This window comes from Amphiura filiformis, unplaced genomic scaffold, assembly GCF_039555335.1.
Source record: "Amphiura filiformis unplaced genomic scaffold, Afil_fr2py scaffold_203, whole genome shotgun sequence".
In the NCBI taxonomy this organism is placed as follows: Eukaryota; Metazoa; Echinodermata; class Ophiuroidea; order Amphilepidida; family Amphiuridae; genus Amphiura; species Amphiura filiformis.
In genome coordinates, this window is record NW_027305667.1 from 91,232 (window position 1) to 106,934 (window position 15,703).

General features: G+C 35.8%; 1 protein-coding gene across 1 annotated transcript; it reads right to left on the minus strand.

Moving 5' to 3' along the window:
* Window positions 1-3,735: 3,735 nt before the first annotated feature.
* LOC140145299 (superkiller complex protein 3-like) lies at window positions 3,736-15,351 on the minus strand (the record flags this gene model as incomplete). Its single annotated transcript, XM_072167057.1, has 8 exons — window positions 3,736-4,237; window positions 5,212-5,342; window positions 5,920-6,057; window positions 9,873-10,037; window positions 10,783-10,889; window positions 11,835-11,912; window positions 13,055-13,228; window positions 15,261-15,351. Coding segments are annotated over 8 exons (1,128 nt in total), but the record flags the coding sequence as incomplete, so codon positions are not given.
* Window positions 15,352-15,703: the final 352 nt, after the last annotated feature.

Below are 15,703 nucleotides of genomic sequence, written 5' to 3' on the forward strand. Positions count from 1 at the left end.
TCTCATTGCAAATAATGTTCTTCTTCTGCTGGTTTTGGTGATTTTGAGGCGGCGAAGACGGCGCCGCATCCACACTTACCAACACGAAATCAATAGTAATCGAGCAGGGCGATTTTTATAATTTGATCATGAGTTGCAGAATTCAGGAGATGGGGGTGAGCATTTTAGGCAGGTGATGTGTATGTCTATTGATCAGTTCAATTAGTTATTAGCGAGGGTGGAACCACTCCTTCAACACTAAAATACACATGCATGTCTTGCATTTCCTGCAGAGAGACTTGCAATAACAATTCGGTGAGTAAATGTATCTTAATTCTTCACAATAAATCAGCTATCCTAAAAAGTAAACCCAAATTAAAAAGTTTTGAATATTTACTTTAAATTAATTTAACCATAATTGTAACATCATTTTACAAGGAAATTGTCTGGTTTGACTTACATTACATCCATTACAGTCAATACAGGGATGAAAGTCCACTTTTGACAAAAAGCCTGAAAAACAGAGTGAAAATTACCGTAATGGGCCTAAAATGGGCTAAAAATAAAAAAATTGTGTAAATCTGGACTACAAAAAAGCCTAAATTGAAAACTTCCATCCCTGTAAATATTAGTATGGAAACCGCCTTAAAATGACCACAAGCATCCCGAGTGCTTTTATTAGGTCATATGCGGCATACATTTGTCATCAAAATACACACAATTTACAAAACTTGACTCAAGATTTTCAACAACAAATACATTCATAAAAGCAGCCATTTTACACATGTTAGCGTATTATCATTAATTATGTTCACTAGAAGACTGAGGTCCTGACAAAATGGAACTAAATGAGAACAACCACGAAATAAAACAACTTGAAAAACATCGGGTATATAACATCCAGCACACATTAGCAGACATTATCAACATCCCTGAGAAACCACTCACAGACCCCCCCATGTGACATCCCCACTCTTCTCACATGCACAACCATCATTTTTGTATTAATACATGCAGGATTGTGCGAAAGCGAGAACTTCAATATCATGACGATGGTGAGAATGATGAGGAGCCGCGGTCAAGTACACAAAAACCATTACACAATCACTTGATGAATGCCTGAATATGGCGAATGAGCGATATGTTCATTAGAAAAGGCCCTGACAAAGAGTAAATTCAATTACTTGAGAAGAACCAACAAATATGTCAACTTGAACATCCTGATCATGTTAGCCCGATAGCTCAACTATCATCTATCTTGCCAGAAGCAGCCCTTGAATTTGTCAAAAATGAGATCATTAATGCAAGTCGGCATACGAATGGAAGAAGGTAGGACTATAGACGAATCCAACGAGCCAAGTCATGGTCAGGATTTGGTCGGCCATGACGGGTACCCGCATGCACCAGACTGGTGTAGTGACTGCCCAATTGGGTGGATTAAAGCCGCTTAAAAATTGATGTTAGATTCTTTTGTGTTGTACACTATCATTATTCTTTTGTCTACGTGTAATTAACACAGGTGATAGAATGCAGTTTAAAATACCCTCCAAGGCCGCATCATTTCACATTTCAGTGAGATAGAGCCGACGGGGACCCAACTTTGGCAGCCATTGAGGTGTAGGAATGCGTGAAATTGGATTCGTCTATGACAGAGAAATTAAAAAATTGTGTCAAATGAACTTAGTTAAATAACTGCAGGCAAAAACTTGATTTATCTTTTCCTTGCACCATAGCCCATTTTAGTACCTTTTATTTCAATAAGATATAATATTATGGGTAAATTTATAAAGGAATGGCGATCTATGCATTTTCAGCACCATAGTTAATGGTTTTAGTTGCATGTACTGCGATCTCATTTGCGTATTCTTATAGAATGCACTACATGCGTCTTCTGTGATGACGCTATTTCTGAAGTGTACCGTGTGATAGAGGGTATGCAGAGACCAATGAAATTTAGCCCTGACAAGCTAAACCATAGCCAATGACTAAGAATTTTTTAAATTTATTTATTAATTTTTAAAATTAATTTATTAATTATTTATTTTTAAATTTTTAAAAATTTATTTATTAATTTTTTTTTTTTAATTTAAAAATATTCGTAAATTACTGACAACCATTTTGGTATTGAGTTGGAATGGCTGCAAACCTTTGTTTTACAGCTCTAATTTCTAGTATAGTTAATTATCTTGGATGAGTGAATTATTTTGTGGATCGCTGCGCAGACGACAACATGGCGCCGAGCATGGCCCCTCACAGAAACGCTCTCATTGCAAATAATGTTCTTCTGCTGTTGGTTTTGGTGATTTTGAGATTTTCTTCGCCGCATCCACACTTACCAACACAAAATCAATAGCAATCGAGCAGGGCGATTTTTACAATTTGATTCAGGAGTTGCGGAATTCAGGTGATGGGGGTGCATGTTTTAGGCAGGTGATGCGTATGTCTATTGATCAGTTATTAGCGAGGGTGGAACCACACCTTCAACACTAAAATACACATGCATGTCTTGCATCTCCTGCAGAGAGACTTGCAATAACAATTCGGTGAGTAAATGTATCTTAATTCTTCACAATAAATCAGCTATCCTAAAAAGTAAATCCAAATTAAAAGTTTTGAATATTTACTTTAAATTAATTTAACCTTAATTGTAACATCATTTTACATGGAAATTGTCTGGTTTGACTTTCATTACATCCATTACAGTCAATACAGGGATGAAAGTCCACTTTTGACAAAAAGCCTGAAAAACAGAGTGAAAATTACCAGAATGGCCCTAAAATGGGCTAAAAGTAAAAAAAAATTGTGTAAATCTGGACTACAAAAAAGCCTAAATTCAGGTAAAAGCCTGGAAACTTACATCCCTGTAAATATTAGTATGGAAACCACCTTAAAATGACTGCAAGCATCCCGAGTGCTTTTATAAGGTCAAATGCGGCATACGTTAGTCATCAAAATACACACAATTTACAAAACTTGACTCAAGATTTTCAACAACAAATACATTCATAAAAGCAGCCATTTTTTGGTTTCAGTGAGTAAACATCTTGTTTCACCAGGTATCCCCAGCATATATTGTTGAATTGTTGCTGTGAGTTGCTTTAGTCTTTAGGTGCCATTGCCTGAAGCTGCTTCAAGTTGGGGTCACATTCTTCTGTTGCTTCTTGCAGTAAAACCTAATAGGATACAAGTTTAAATATGACATTTAACTAGCATTCAAAAGTAACAATTCTTTTAAAACAAGGAATAAAACTATTTAACCATGCACACATATATTCACATTCACTACACACAAACCCAACCTATGTTTAACCCAGTTAATCATAAGCAACCTGTTGCAATGCTATGAGTAGTTTTAACCTGATATAACTTTAAAATGTTTTTAAACAAGATGGTTTCTTGGGCCAAAAGCCTGTGAAATATTGTACTGAGGCCTATAAGATGGACTCAATGTTGGCTTCAACATCAATCATTCCCAGCTATTTGGCATTACCCATTGTTGACTTGCAAGCCGACGTCTTACAAAGTGTCATAAAAAGTGGACCAGTTTAACATTACTAAAATCTTCAAAATGTTAAACATGTATTATGTATCAATTATACAAATTGAGTTTGAGCCTGTCGAATTTGACAAGGCTCCATAGATTTTCAGCTCAACTGGCATGATTGGGAAAGGTTGAGCTTATTCTTAATACTGAGTAAATCCCTATAACCTTTAAATAGATTTGGAGAATATAGACAAGAATGAAATTTGCTTTAAGGGTAGACGAGGTATTGTTGGTCGAAGCAACCTAAAAAATCGATTTTCATTATCTAGATCAATATATTATTGAAAATTAACACCTTGATGTTTTGCAAAAGTTCATTCAACAAATTGTATACTCTGCAAACTTGCTTAATTTATTGTTGTTAATTAGTTATGTACGTTTTACAAAAGTGTTGTTGTTTCAGCCCTCTTCACAACGTAACCCAAGAACCGCAGCACCTATAAAAGTATATCTGTGATATTTTAATTCTTCTACACCCTCGCTATGAATTGAGCAATGCAATTTTTGCCAAAGCTCACTACCATTCGTAAGATGCTGTGAACTACCAAATCACAACAGTTTAAAATAATTAATAACCTTAATACCTTGATTGAGTCTTGATCCTTCTTTGCAGCAAGTATCTTGGCAAGTTGTAATCGAGCTACTGATCTCATGAAGAAATCACAGGGTTGATGAGATGCCACCAAGGCTTGCTGGAAACTACGTTTGGCATGTCTACACAATTATAAATGGTGATGGAAAAAAGTGTTACTTAAAGTCTGTCACTCAAATGGTTTGTATCAATGAATCAATCATTTATAATTTACATTCAGTATTTTGCAGCACTTGTATCATGGTCATCAGCATTTATTATTAAGAAAGTGCAATTGCAAAAAATATCAGAAGGGCAAAACTGACAAAAAAATGTGGATGTCATGAGGCAATGGTGCCCTTGTACATGTGCCTATATCAGGCAATGGTGCCCTTGTACATAGCTGAAACCTCCTATATTTCAACCCCTTGGTTTGTATTGTACACATCAACAGAAGCCAAGCAGTTCATCCATTATCTTGAAATAATTAGAAGGCAGTTGTGCCATTTTACTATCTTCAGAACAAGCTCTGCAAATCCAAGAACAGTCTAACATTTCACTACCGCTCAGAGATAAAAACCAAGTTATGTAAGTTATGGTTGAACAAATTCATCAAGATCGGTGGAGTAACCTCTGTAAACAAAGTTTGTTGTATCTGATTTAGAAAAAGGTGTTGCCAATTGTTGCCAAGACCTGTGCTGGAGATACATCTAGTGTCGGTTGCCAGTAGAAATCCTTATCATCAAGTGCTGACAAAGGCAACAGTGACTGAAACATACACAGGTTAGTGTCTACATTTAGTGAGTTTTTAACATTTTATGATTTTCTTCTCCCCTGAATTAGTGCATTTTCTGGATCGCATACAACATACTTTGTTTATCAAGTTACGTACAGTTAAGTGATAACATACTAACCAGAAATACCAGAAAGGTGAGCAGATTATCATCCTTTCCTTTGAAATATGTTAAAATCTAAATTCTAAGACAAGTGTTCACACAAGTGGCTCTTCAAAGTTTGCACTATCATCAACTTCACTTGCATGTTCCAAACCAGACATGTATAGTTAAATGCTGAAGAGAGTCAGTACTCAGTACTAACATTTAGTTTTTTTACTTACTTTACATTTGAATTTTGTGAGTGTAACAATCCTTGTAATAACAATGCCACTGGATTTCCAGGCTTTAGTTTCAAGGCTTCTGTAATAGCTTCCTGTGCTAAATTCAACCATTTTTCTTTTTCTTCTGACACCTACAAAACAAAGAAATTATTCTGTAAATAAATTGTTTTATAAAACCCCACATAGTACTCAGAAATTTTTCTCACACTTTCTCTCCATAGCAACAGAGAAGTAGAAGTGAGGTATATTAATGAAACTTGGCAGATATGTAGAACAGGCATCAGGTTTTATCTGTTTGCACTGTCAGCACATTTTGAACATCAGTCATTAGGGTTAAAAGTCAATGAGCAATATTTATTTGGCATTTGTTGTATTTTGGTCAATTAATTTATCCCTGGAAGTGACTACATATGAAAAAAATAAAAATGAATAGCTAAGATAAAATTTCACTGGCTATACCACTGCATCAAAATCTCAATTGGCTCAAAAATCACTACTGACACCTATTTCTGGCTATATCTGTTTCGAATCAAGTTGCTGACATTAGCCTGAGTGGACTAAATCTGGTCACAATGAGGAATGAAGACATATGTAGATGATACAAGGGGCAAAAATCATGATTTTGTCTCTATGTATTTCCTATCCCCTTCCTAACCCTGTTTTTGAAGTTTTAATTGATGACCTAAAATTGCTTGGAACATGTCATACTTTGTATGTGGTGAGAGCAAGATGTGCTAGCCTAAGCAATATAACAGCCTGGTTGGAGGACTCCCTCTGGAGGGCCTGTCGGTAACACACTTCAGCAGCAGCAAGTAGACCAGCATTCTTGTACACTTCTGCCAAAAACTGAAAAGATATTTAAAAAAAATGTATACAAAGTATAATTAATTATTGATTAAAATCAATAAAACTAAAAGGACCAATAAATTGGCTTTATAGATGCACACACAAAATAGAATGCAAAACTCTTAAAACTGCAATATTTTGTTTGGTTAACCATATATAAATAAAAATAAATTAATACATATAAAAAAATGCAACAATTTGTATGATTGATTTTCTATGTGTGCTAGTTTCATGTTTCACAAGCAACATTGAGTAATGTTTACCTCCATATAAAACAACCCAGGGGAAATACCTTCACCATGGACTTGATTTTCATGACAAAACCTTTTATTTGGTTCACTAAACAAATAACAATACCACCCACACTCATTTAGGAATTAGTAAAGAAATAAAATGTATATAAATTCTGTGTAACTAACTGTAATTGTAAATTTCTTTCCAGGCTAATGCGATAGCAAACTAGGGTGTGCATAAGTGTGTGTTAATGCATGCAGAAAAATGCCTTGGAATACTTCAGGCAGTTATTGTTACCAACTTTTCTAGAAAAGAATTGATTAATCATGGCTCTGGTAATTGATGACAACATTAACTTTACAAACAGTAGTGGCAATAGTCAACTGACATTCAAAGTTTATTACTGGGAGCAGATTTTAACAGCAGTACTCTTTTTGCTTGTAGCACTCACTGGTATCATTGGAAACTCCATGATCATATTAGCAGTTGCATTCTCACGTAAACTACAGACATCCACTAATGCGCTTCGTCACCAGTCTTGGTGTCACTGATCTCATAACATCATTCTTTCTGATATTTTACACCACTGCTATACTTGGAAAGAACCGCTGGCCCATACCTCATGCCTACTGGTTGTGTGAATTAACGGCATTCATGACATATTCTTGCACTGGAACTAGTTTGTACACTCTGGGTGCCATCGGGGTAAATCGTCTTGTACTGATTGTAAAACCACGCTTGTATCCTAGAATTTTCACCTCTTGGAAGCTTGGCCTCTGGATAGCTATTCCATGGCTGATACCACTCATACCAGCACTTGCAAATATTATAGTTATTGTGACAGTTTTGGGAGACTTTGGCTATGATAGTTTTGACTATGCATGTGCTGCTGTTGGAAACAGTGTTTATCTCTCTCTATACACAATTCTTGTTGGATATTTGATTCCATTCTTTATGATAACCATCAGCTATTCCAAGATTTACATCCACTTAAGAACACATTTTAAAAACAGAAGGAAATCACTTCCGTGCCTCATCTAGAAGCTTCAAACCTACCACTCGCTTGTGATTTCTACGCCTGAGAGCTCTAGTACTGATGCCTCTCAAAGCAACCCAGATAGTTCTGCTACTGTGGCCTCTCAAGATTTGCAACTTCAACAAGCACAATCCAACACTCATACTACAGATCTGCAAACCAGGAGGAAACTAGCACGTGAACATCGCAAACAGGTTGAAATCACAAAGAACCTGTTCTTGGTTGTGTGTTCCTTTTTCCTGTGTTTCTTGCCATATTTTATCTTGGTTCCATTTGATAACTCCACTGTATATCATATATTGTTCTACACTCGTATAATAACACTTGGCAACTGTACCGTCAATTTCTTCATTTATGCGAGTAAGCATCCCGATTTCAAGGACGTACTGAAGCACATGATCACATGTTCCTATTCTGAAATTCAACAACCCTCTACATTTCTCAAAATGCTCCTTCAGTGGAAGAAATAGATGACTCCACATGGCATTAACATTTTTATAACTTTGTATGTAAAATGCTTGAAAGGTGGAAATCATGGAGCACCAAACTTTAGGTAACTTTTTACAATAAATTAACAAATTACATAGTCTATACAGATGTACCATTACAAACAGATAATAAGCAGACCATTGGAATCTGCACAAAAATGGGATTTTGTAAGGATCCTACTTGCTGGTAGGAAGTATTACGATTTCATACTGTGAATATCAATGCTGATAAAAAAATTATTATATCTACAAGGGGAAAAGGATCATTTTACAGCTGTATTTGTTTCTTGCTAAGTAATATCTTGGCAAACAGATGACCTATTCAGGTTTTGACAATATAAAGCATGAAAAGGTTTATTTCCTGTAGGATGTGCACATATTTGTATTGGAAAGTAAAATGAACATAATTCACATCAACCCTACTTTCTAACTAATTTGGTCATAATATTTGTGAGTGAGATTTTAATATAATTTGAGATTTTAAACATAATATGCCATAATCTTGAGTCCAAATATAAACAACAACAACAACAACAACAACAACAACAACAACAACAACAACAACAACAACAACAACAACAACAATAATAAAAATAAAAATAAAAAATAATAATAAAATCCAAACAAATGCATTTTGGTTATGAGTGCACTTACAGGAAAAAATTTTTCTGGCTTTATCAACAAATAAAGAAAACTATTTACACAGAAAAAAAAGAAGAAAAGAAACATGTATCACGTCACACATTACAAAAAAGTATGAAAGAATATTATTGGCTTATATTATTTTAAACATAACAACAAATAAACACAAATCCTGACCGGCACACAACCCAATTGAAAAAAAAAGCAAGGGAATGTGCTGGCATGGGAATCAAACCCATGACCATCCGATCTCTAGACGGATGCCTTATCCATTAGGGTAGAGTCCGAAGTTTTCCGCTTTTGCGGAAAACGGAAAAAAATCATAGAATCGGAGGTACAACACGGAAAATTACATTTTTGTATGATGTGACAAAAATTGTTAAAAGATAAGAGAAATAAATGTTTAAAACAATCATGAGTTATGTGTGTCGATTTTTATGATAAAAATACTGTTTAATAATACTGAAACTAAGGTATATTACCATGGCATATTGATCGTGATATTGAACACTTTATTGTGACATGAACCAACTTTATCCCTCCAAACATCCTAACAGTCGACCTATTATCGTGAGAATATTCCAATCAGAGCATATTGATCGCGATATTGAACACTTTATTGTGACATGAACCCCCTATATCCCTCCAAACATCGTAGCAGTCGACCTATTATCGTATGAATATTCAATCAGAGCATATTGATTGCGATATTGAACACTTTATTGTGACATGAACCCCCATATCTCTCCAAACATCGTAACAGTCGACCTATTATCGTGAGAATATTCCAATCGGAGCATATTGATAGCGATATTGAATACTTTATTGTGACATTAATATTATTGTTTATACATTTTAAGCTTTATTCAAAAAACACAGATTTGCAAATTTTACAACACGGATTACAACACAGAAAATGGATTTTATGGTAAACTTCAGACTCTACATTATGCTACTAGCTCCCACTGATAAATGGTGGTTAAAACTGGGTCTAATGTTAGCAGTCGTGGTATACAATACACACAAACAAATATTACGCAATAAATTATTTAACATGTTTTGTTAACTGGTTCTGTATTTTGTCTGGAATTGGATAGGTTTTTTTTTTTTATGTACGGCATATCTAGGCATTAGCAGCTGAAATCTAGGAGATAACGCTGAGGAAACTTCGGCCAGGGACAAGTGACCTGGTGAACCCTAGATATCTGGTCGGGGTATTTTTACAGGAAAGGCAAGTGTAGCCGACAATCGGGTGTTACCCTGAACGGCACCGCCTGTAAACGAGGTCTTTTTTTTTATCATGGATCATCTGCCCGCCATTACCAGATGAACCACAGGGAGAGCAGAGATTTTTTTTGGTCCTGCGGGGAATTGAACCCGGGATCTCTCGCACCAAAGTGGGTAAGATGACATACCTGCCATCCTTGTGATGTTGTAGCCTTGTCTATCACAGCATTCCTTACTGACTGGATATCTGTCACATCCCCCTCTCTGTATAAACCATTTAAATACAAGATCTCAACTTGAAGGAGTTGTAAGAAGGAATTCAATTCACTGTCTATATCATCATCAGATTCAACCTGTTAATTAATGAGTAAAATAAATATAATATTAAAGTAACACTAACTTTATTGGTATCAATAGTTAGTCAACAAATTATGGCTGGATCATAAATTAAATGCCAATAACTTATCTTCATTTCCTAGGATTTCAGCAAGCTTATTATGCTTTAGCTAGAATATTATATTTCACCTTGCCTTTACATGTGCCATGATCTGATCCAATTAGACAAAAGTCAGTAAAAATTAAATTAAAAAATACAGAAATATAAGGAGCAAAAATACAATAAAACATATAATATAAATTGAAGATCATAACTTTTCAAACCAAGTATGCCATGATGTGCGGATTTCAACATCAGTCAGCATAGGAACTGAGCAAGTTGGAAATAGTAATAACTCAATTTTCAAAATTTGGTCTGAGAGGATCAGATCTTGCCACATATTAAGAACCTGAAGTCATGTCTACATAACTCCTAGTCAATGCATATAAGCGGTTAAAAGTGCACTGGATGAATAGTGTGACAATACCTTGTGATATCACCTGCATCCACTATGCCTCTGAATTGAAACTAGTTAGTGTCATAGAACTGGGGGTAACACTCAACCTTTATTTTGAGTGAACATTTTTTAGACTTTTGTGGAAATCAGTCATACAGAATAGGTAAATTAGGGTCTTGAAGTTATGACACCAAAAAATCCTTATGGTCACAGGCTGTTAACATTATTATTATTAAGGTTCATTTGGATCATCACAAAACATTACCTTTTCACAGAAACGTTGTGCCTCATCCAAGCGTTCACATTGAACCAAGATCAGGACAACTTGACCAGCTGACCAATTAGACAACTTACTCTGACCAGTCTTTGTTGCTGTATAAAAATAAAACACCAACAATGAGGGTATAAAATCAAATACAAACTTTATATGTATGTGCAATTTACTTGCTGGGTCTCGCTTTTAACATACAATCGTCACTACAATAATCCTTGATATACATGCATGTACTTTGGGAAGCAGCTATACATTAAACATATCGCTTTACTTTGCCAACCTTTTTAAAAGGTCGGCAAAGTAGCAACAAATATCAAAATTAAGATTTTGAAGATTAAGAAAATTAAGATTTTGAAGATTTTGAAAATTGCTTTGATATTTGAAGTTTGAAACTTCATTATGCTTTTAAGATTATAATGAAAGAAAAGTTTCTTAATATTAATATTAGACCAAATAAAAAATGTTTGTTTGCCCTTTGGAGATAAATAAATAAATAAATAAATAAATAAATAAATAAATAAATAAATAAATAAATAAATAAATAAATAAATAAATAAATAAATAAATAAATAAATAAATAAATAAATAAATTAATTAATTAATTAATTAATTAATTAATTTATTTATTTATTTATTTATCAATCAATCAAAAAGCACAGGCAATACCCAATAGTGTTGAAAGAGCACTAAATTAAAGGGAAGCCCGACATACAAAGCGAACAAAAAATAAACTGAAAAGCAAAAACAAGATAAAAAAAAACTATTGGAGTGCTTTATCTACAGCCTTGAAAGCGGACAAGGTGGGACAACAGACAACAAACAATTATAGAACTTGTAGGGTTTAACAAGTAAATACATTTTACATTTGAAATATTCAATACAAAATATCAAATCTATTCAATAAATTGGTCAAACATTAAACATAATCTTAATTAATGTAGTAAAAAATTCATATGTTAATAATCAAAAAGCACAGAAATAGATGCAATACCTTGTTGATATATAAATCGTAAAGGCAATCTTTGCAGCCAGATTAGATTTACTGGGGATTCCTCCATGACTATCCCATGTACATTTTGATGAGGCACTTGCAACAAGTGTTGCCCAGTTATTAAGATTGTCTGCAAAATTAAACAAAAGTACATTTTTATAATTTCTAGAAGTTTAAACTGACTTTCAGCACAGAGATCACTAACCTTGAATTTTCGATGTGTGACACACATCTTCATCAGAAGAAGTCCTGGGATGTTGTGATGGACTTGCCCTTTGTTGAGTATTGGTAACTTTCGCGAATGAGGGCGTTAGTATAAGGTTGGCGTGTGTGGACACGCACTCGGGTATTGACTTAGGGATCGTAATCTTTGAGCACGCCGATCCTCGAGGATCCTATGACCGTCTGAACACGGCTTATGTTAAACTTGTATTCAGATTCCCTTTGACAAACTAAGCGTACTCACAATTACTGTCACCGCGTACCACTGCGTACTTCATACTGACGGCGCCGCCGCTGATTGGCTGCTCATATGACCCGTATGACATGAAAAGTTCACTGTTGCTGGCCTAATACACGCACACACATTTTGTATGGTGCCGTACCACTGTATGGTATATCGGAACTGACCCGTAACAGTGTTGCCTTTATCGCAGCATAACCACCTATTCGGTTTATTTATGCATATTTACTACGTGATATTAAATGGAAAATAAACTTATTTTTGTAAAAAAATGAATGACTGTTTTACTTTGCGACTTCGAAATTTCATTTTGTGTAATTGATTAATTTTAAGATTATTATACATAACATAGATTGTTGTTGTCTGATTATGCGCGGCGCTTGGGTGATGGAATATATGGCAACACTGATGCAATCGGCTCATTCATAAAAAAGCAACTGACAGAACACACGTGTGTGCATGACATGATTGAAAAAGCGTGCATCAGGAATACTGACTTTACTGTTCGAATTTCAACGTGATTTTGCCGTTTTTTACTGTCAAAACGCACCAAATTTCATCACAGAAGACCACCAGATCTTCAGTCATTTCTCTGCATATCTCTGATGATCAAATGAACAGGATTGGAAGTACAAATATTGTGCATTTTTAACTTACCAATTTTCCATGTGCAGTCAACAAAAACACCAAACTGTCAAAATTCAAGCTTCCACTTCAAATCGAAGCTGAAGTTCAGTGAAGTTCGAGCCCGAGTTCGAGTTCATGGACAGTACATTTGTACGACATTCAAGGCTCAGGAGCACTGGTACCAGCCCACAATGGAAATTCCGGGATATCTTCAAGTTCAACACCTGTGTTCATGTCGCTGTCAGAAGAAGACTCGCCTGATATTTCCTGGTGTGTATACCAAATGATTTCCTCGTCTTCGCCTTCAGATGATGGCCAGTCGTCATCTTCGCTGTCGCTGCTCTCTGAGTCTGAATCTGCTAGAGTGAACCGAAAACTAGAAAGCTCAGCTTCCGATAACCTGAGTCTATTTGGATTTCTTCATCGAATATTTGGCTTTCAAGTTTTTGTACATGCTGAATTATGCGTTATACCAGTTATGGGGTGTAACCTTTTGTAGTTCTTCAAGAAGAAGTTTTTTACCTGACTCAAAGTGAAAGTTTTGTTGTTCCTCGCTACACCACCTTTGACCTGGCCCCAGATAAGTTCTATTGCATTGAAGTCACACCAGTATGGAGGAATTCTTACAACTTCATGACCATGTTCTCTTTGCAAGTTCATCGATTACATAGGATGCTGGGAAGCGATGTTTATTATGCCTAATTAGTTGATGTAATTGAACTTTTACCATCCTTCCATCAAATTCGATATCATGATCCCGGAGCCATTGCTGCATTATAGCCTTCTTGGAGTTTAATGTTGGTATTTTATTCCTTATCATGGAATGATACGACGCATTGTCCATCAAAATAATACTGTTCTTTGGAATGTTGGGGAGAAATTGATTGTTAAACCAAGTTAAAAACCTGTTGCCGTCCATTTCGTCATGATAATCGGCCTTGCCCTTCTTGCTTTGGAAGCACAGCAGTGCACCTGGAATAAATCCATCCTCGCATCCAGCATGAAGTATGATGAGACGATTTCCTGAACCAGTAGGAACATTGATACCACCGGACCCGTCTTTGTCCAACCAGCATCTACCAAGTGTGTGATTGGAGTTAAGCCAGGTCTCGTCAAGATATACTAGTGTTTTTCCGGTAAGTCTTAAGTCTTTCATTTTTAATAGAAACGTTTGCCTCTTCGCGATAACACCTGGTCGCTCTTTTAAAATGTTTCTTGAAGCTTCATTACGGGACTTATATTTGTAGCCCATATTTTGCAGGATACGCCTTAGTGTAGAAATAGAACCTGTAAAGCCCAGCTCGGACCTAACCTTTTCATGGATTCTAGCAAGGGTAGGCCATGTTTTGTCACAGTACATGTCTTGAATTAATCGTCAATTGCAGATCTGTCAAAAGCATCAACGCTATCTTGTGCTTTTTTTGCTTGGGTCCAGTTTTTTTTGGCGATTTGATGCCATCCCTGATTTTATGTAATGTTTGGCGACTAACTCCAGTGGCAATAACAGTTTCCTGTAAAGGTGTGCGTTTCATCCGTTCCCATTGATTTTCGTTAGCAGTAAAATATTGGTAAACATTATAAATAATCTTCTGCGCCTGTCGGCAGTATGCCTTTCCTTGGCCCAAGAGGGAAGCCATGTCTCAAATCCAACAAATCTGTTAATTGCTTGCACACTGAATGTGGTGATTATTCACGAAAAATACACTGGCCTATGTAAGTTTTAGCCTATGCAGATGAATGATCGTCGAAAAGCTTAATTTGTATTTGCCGGTATCGGCGGGGGGAAAACCCTGTAACGAGTGGGTATGTTTTATTTATTTACAAAGTACACAAACACACTTGGTTATAGTAAATTCGACAAAAGTCGGTATTTTATTTTAGACTTCTCAAACCTTAGTTAGCAAAATGAATGTAATTAGGTTAAGCTTAACAACTTTAATACGCTCGCCAAGTTATTTATTTTTTTTTTCCATTACAACAGACGACGCTTGTTTATGATTTTGGCTTGTATCCGTTATCTTTTATCATAGCTTAGCATATGTGTGGTCTCTGAACCGTGTACATTTACGGGAATCTCCATGGTTGTACATGCACAGGCAACGGCGCATGTACAATACATCACTGTTGTGAATGAGGTTGATCGCGCCTGCGATTGACATCGCAATTATTTGACTGCGTGGTACGCGGTGACAGAGTACGCTTAGCTTGTCAAAGGGAATCTGAATAAGAGTTTACACTTACTTACCTGGGAAGAGATGTATAGATTTCTGGGCAGACTTCAGGCAATCAGGACTACCCGCAGCAGTTTCACACACAGCTTGGCAACCCCTCCTCCACCCCACTACCCTTTGGTTACCTACTGCTACAAATTCTGTTACACTTACTTACCTGGGAAGAGATGTACAGATTTCTGAGCAGACTTCATGCAATCAGGACTACCCGCAGCAGTTTCACACACAGCATTTACCAATGGGATATCCTATAATATCATTGAATAACAGAAGTAACAAAATTAATACATGAGAGTGAGTGGTCTGATTGTCAAGACAAGAGTTGGGAACTGCTGGTAAACATTTCATGAATAAATCATGTTGGCAAACCTTCATTGATAATTGACTGAATATAGGAGGGGTAGGTGGCCACACGAAAGGAAAAAATTTTAATAGCCAATCTTGTGTTGTTGTTGTTGTTTTCTGGGTGATCAGCTTATAAATATTGGGAATAAATTCTGGCAGCAAATGAGATTAAGATAACAGAATTGGTTAAGTGACATCTTTATCAAACTATCTAGGCAATGACTGAGGAGGGCAGCAGATGAAGATTTGCAGAGG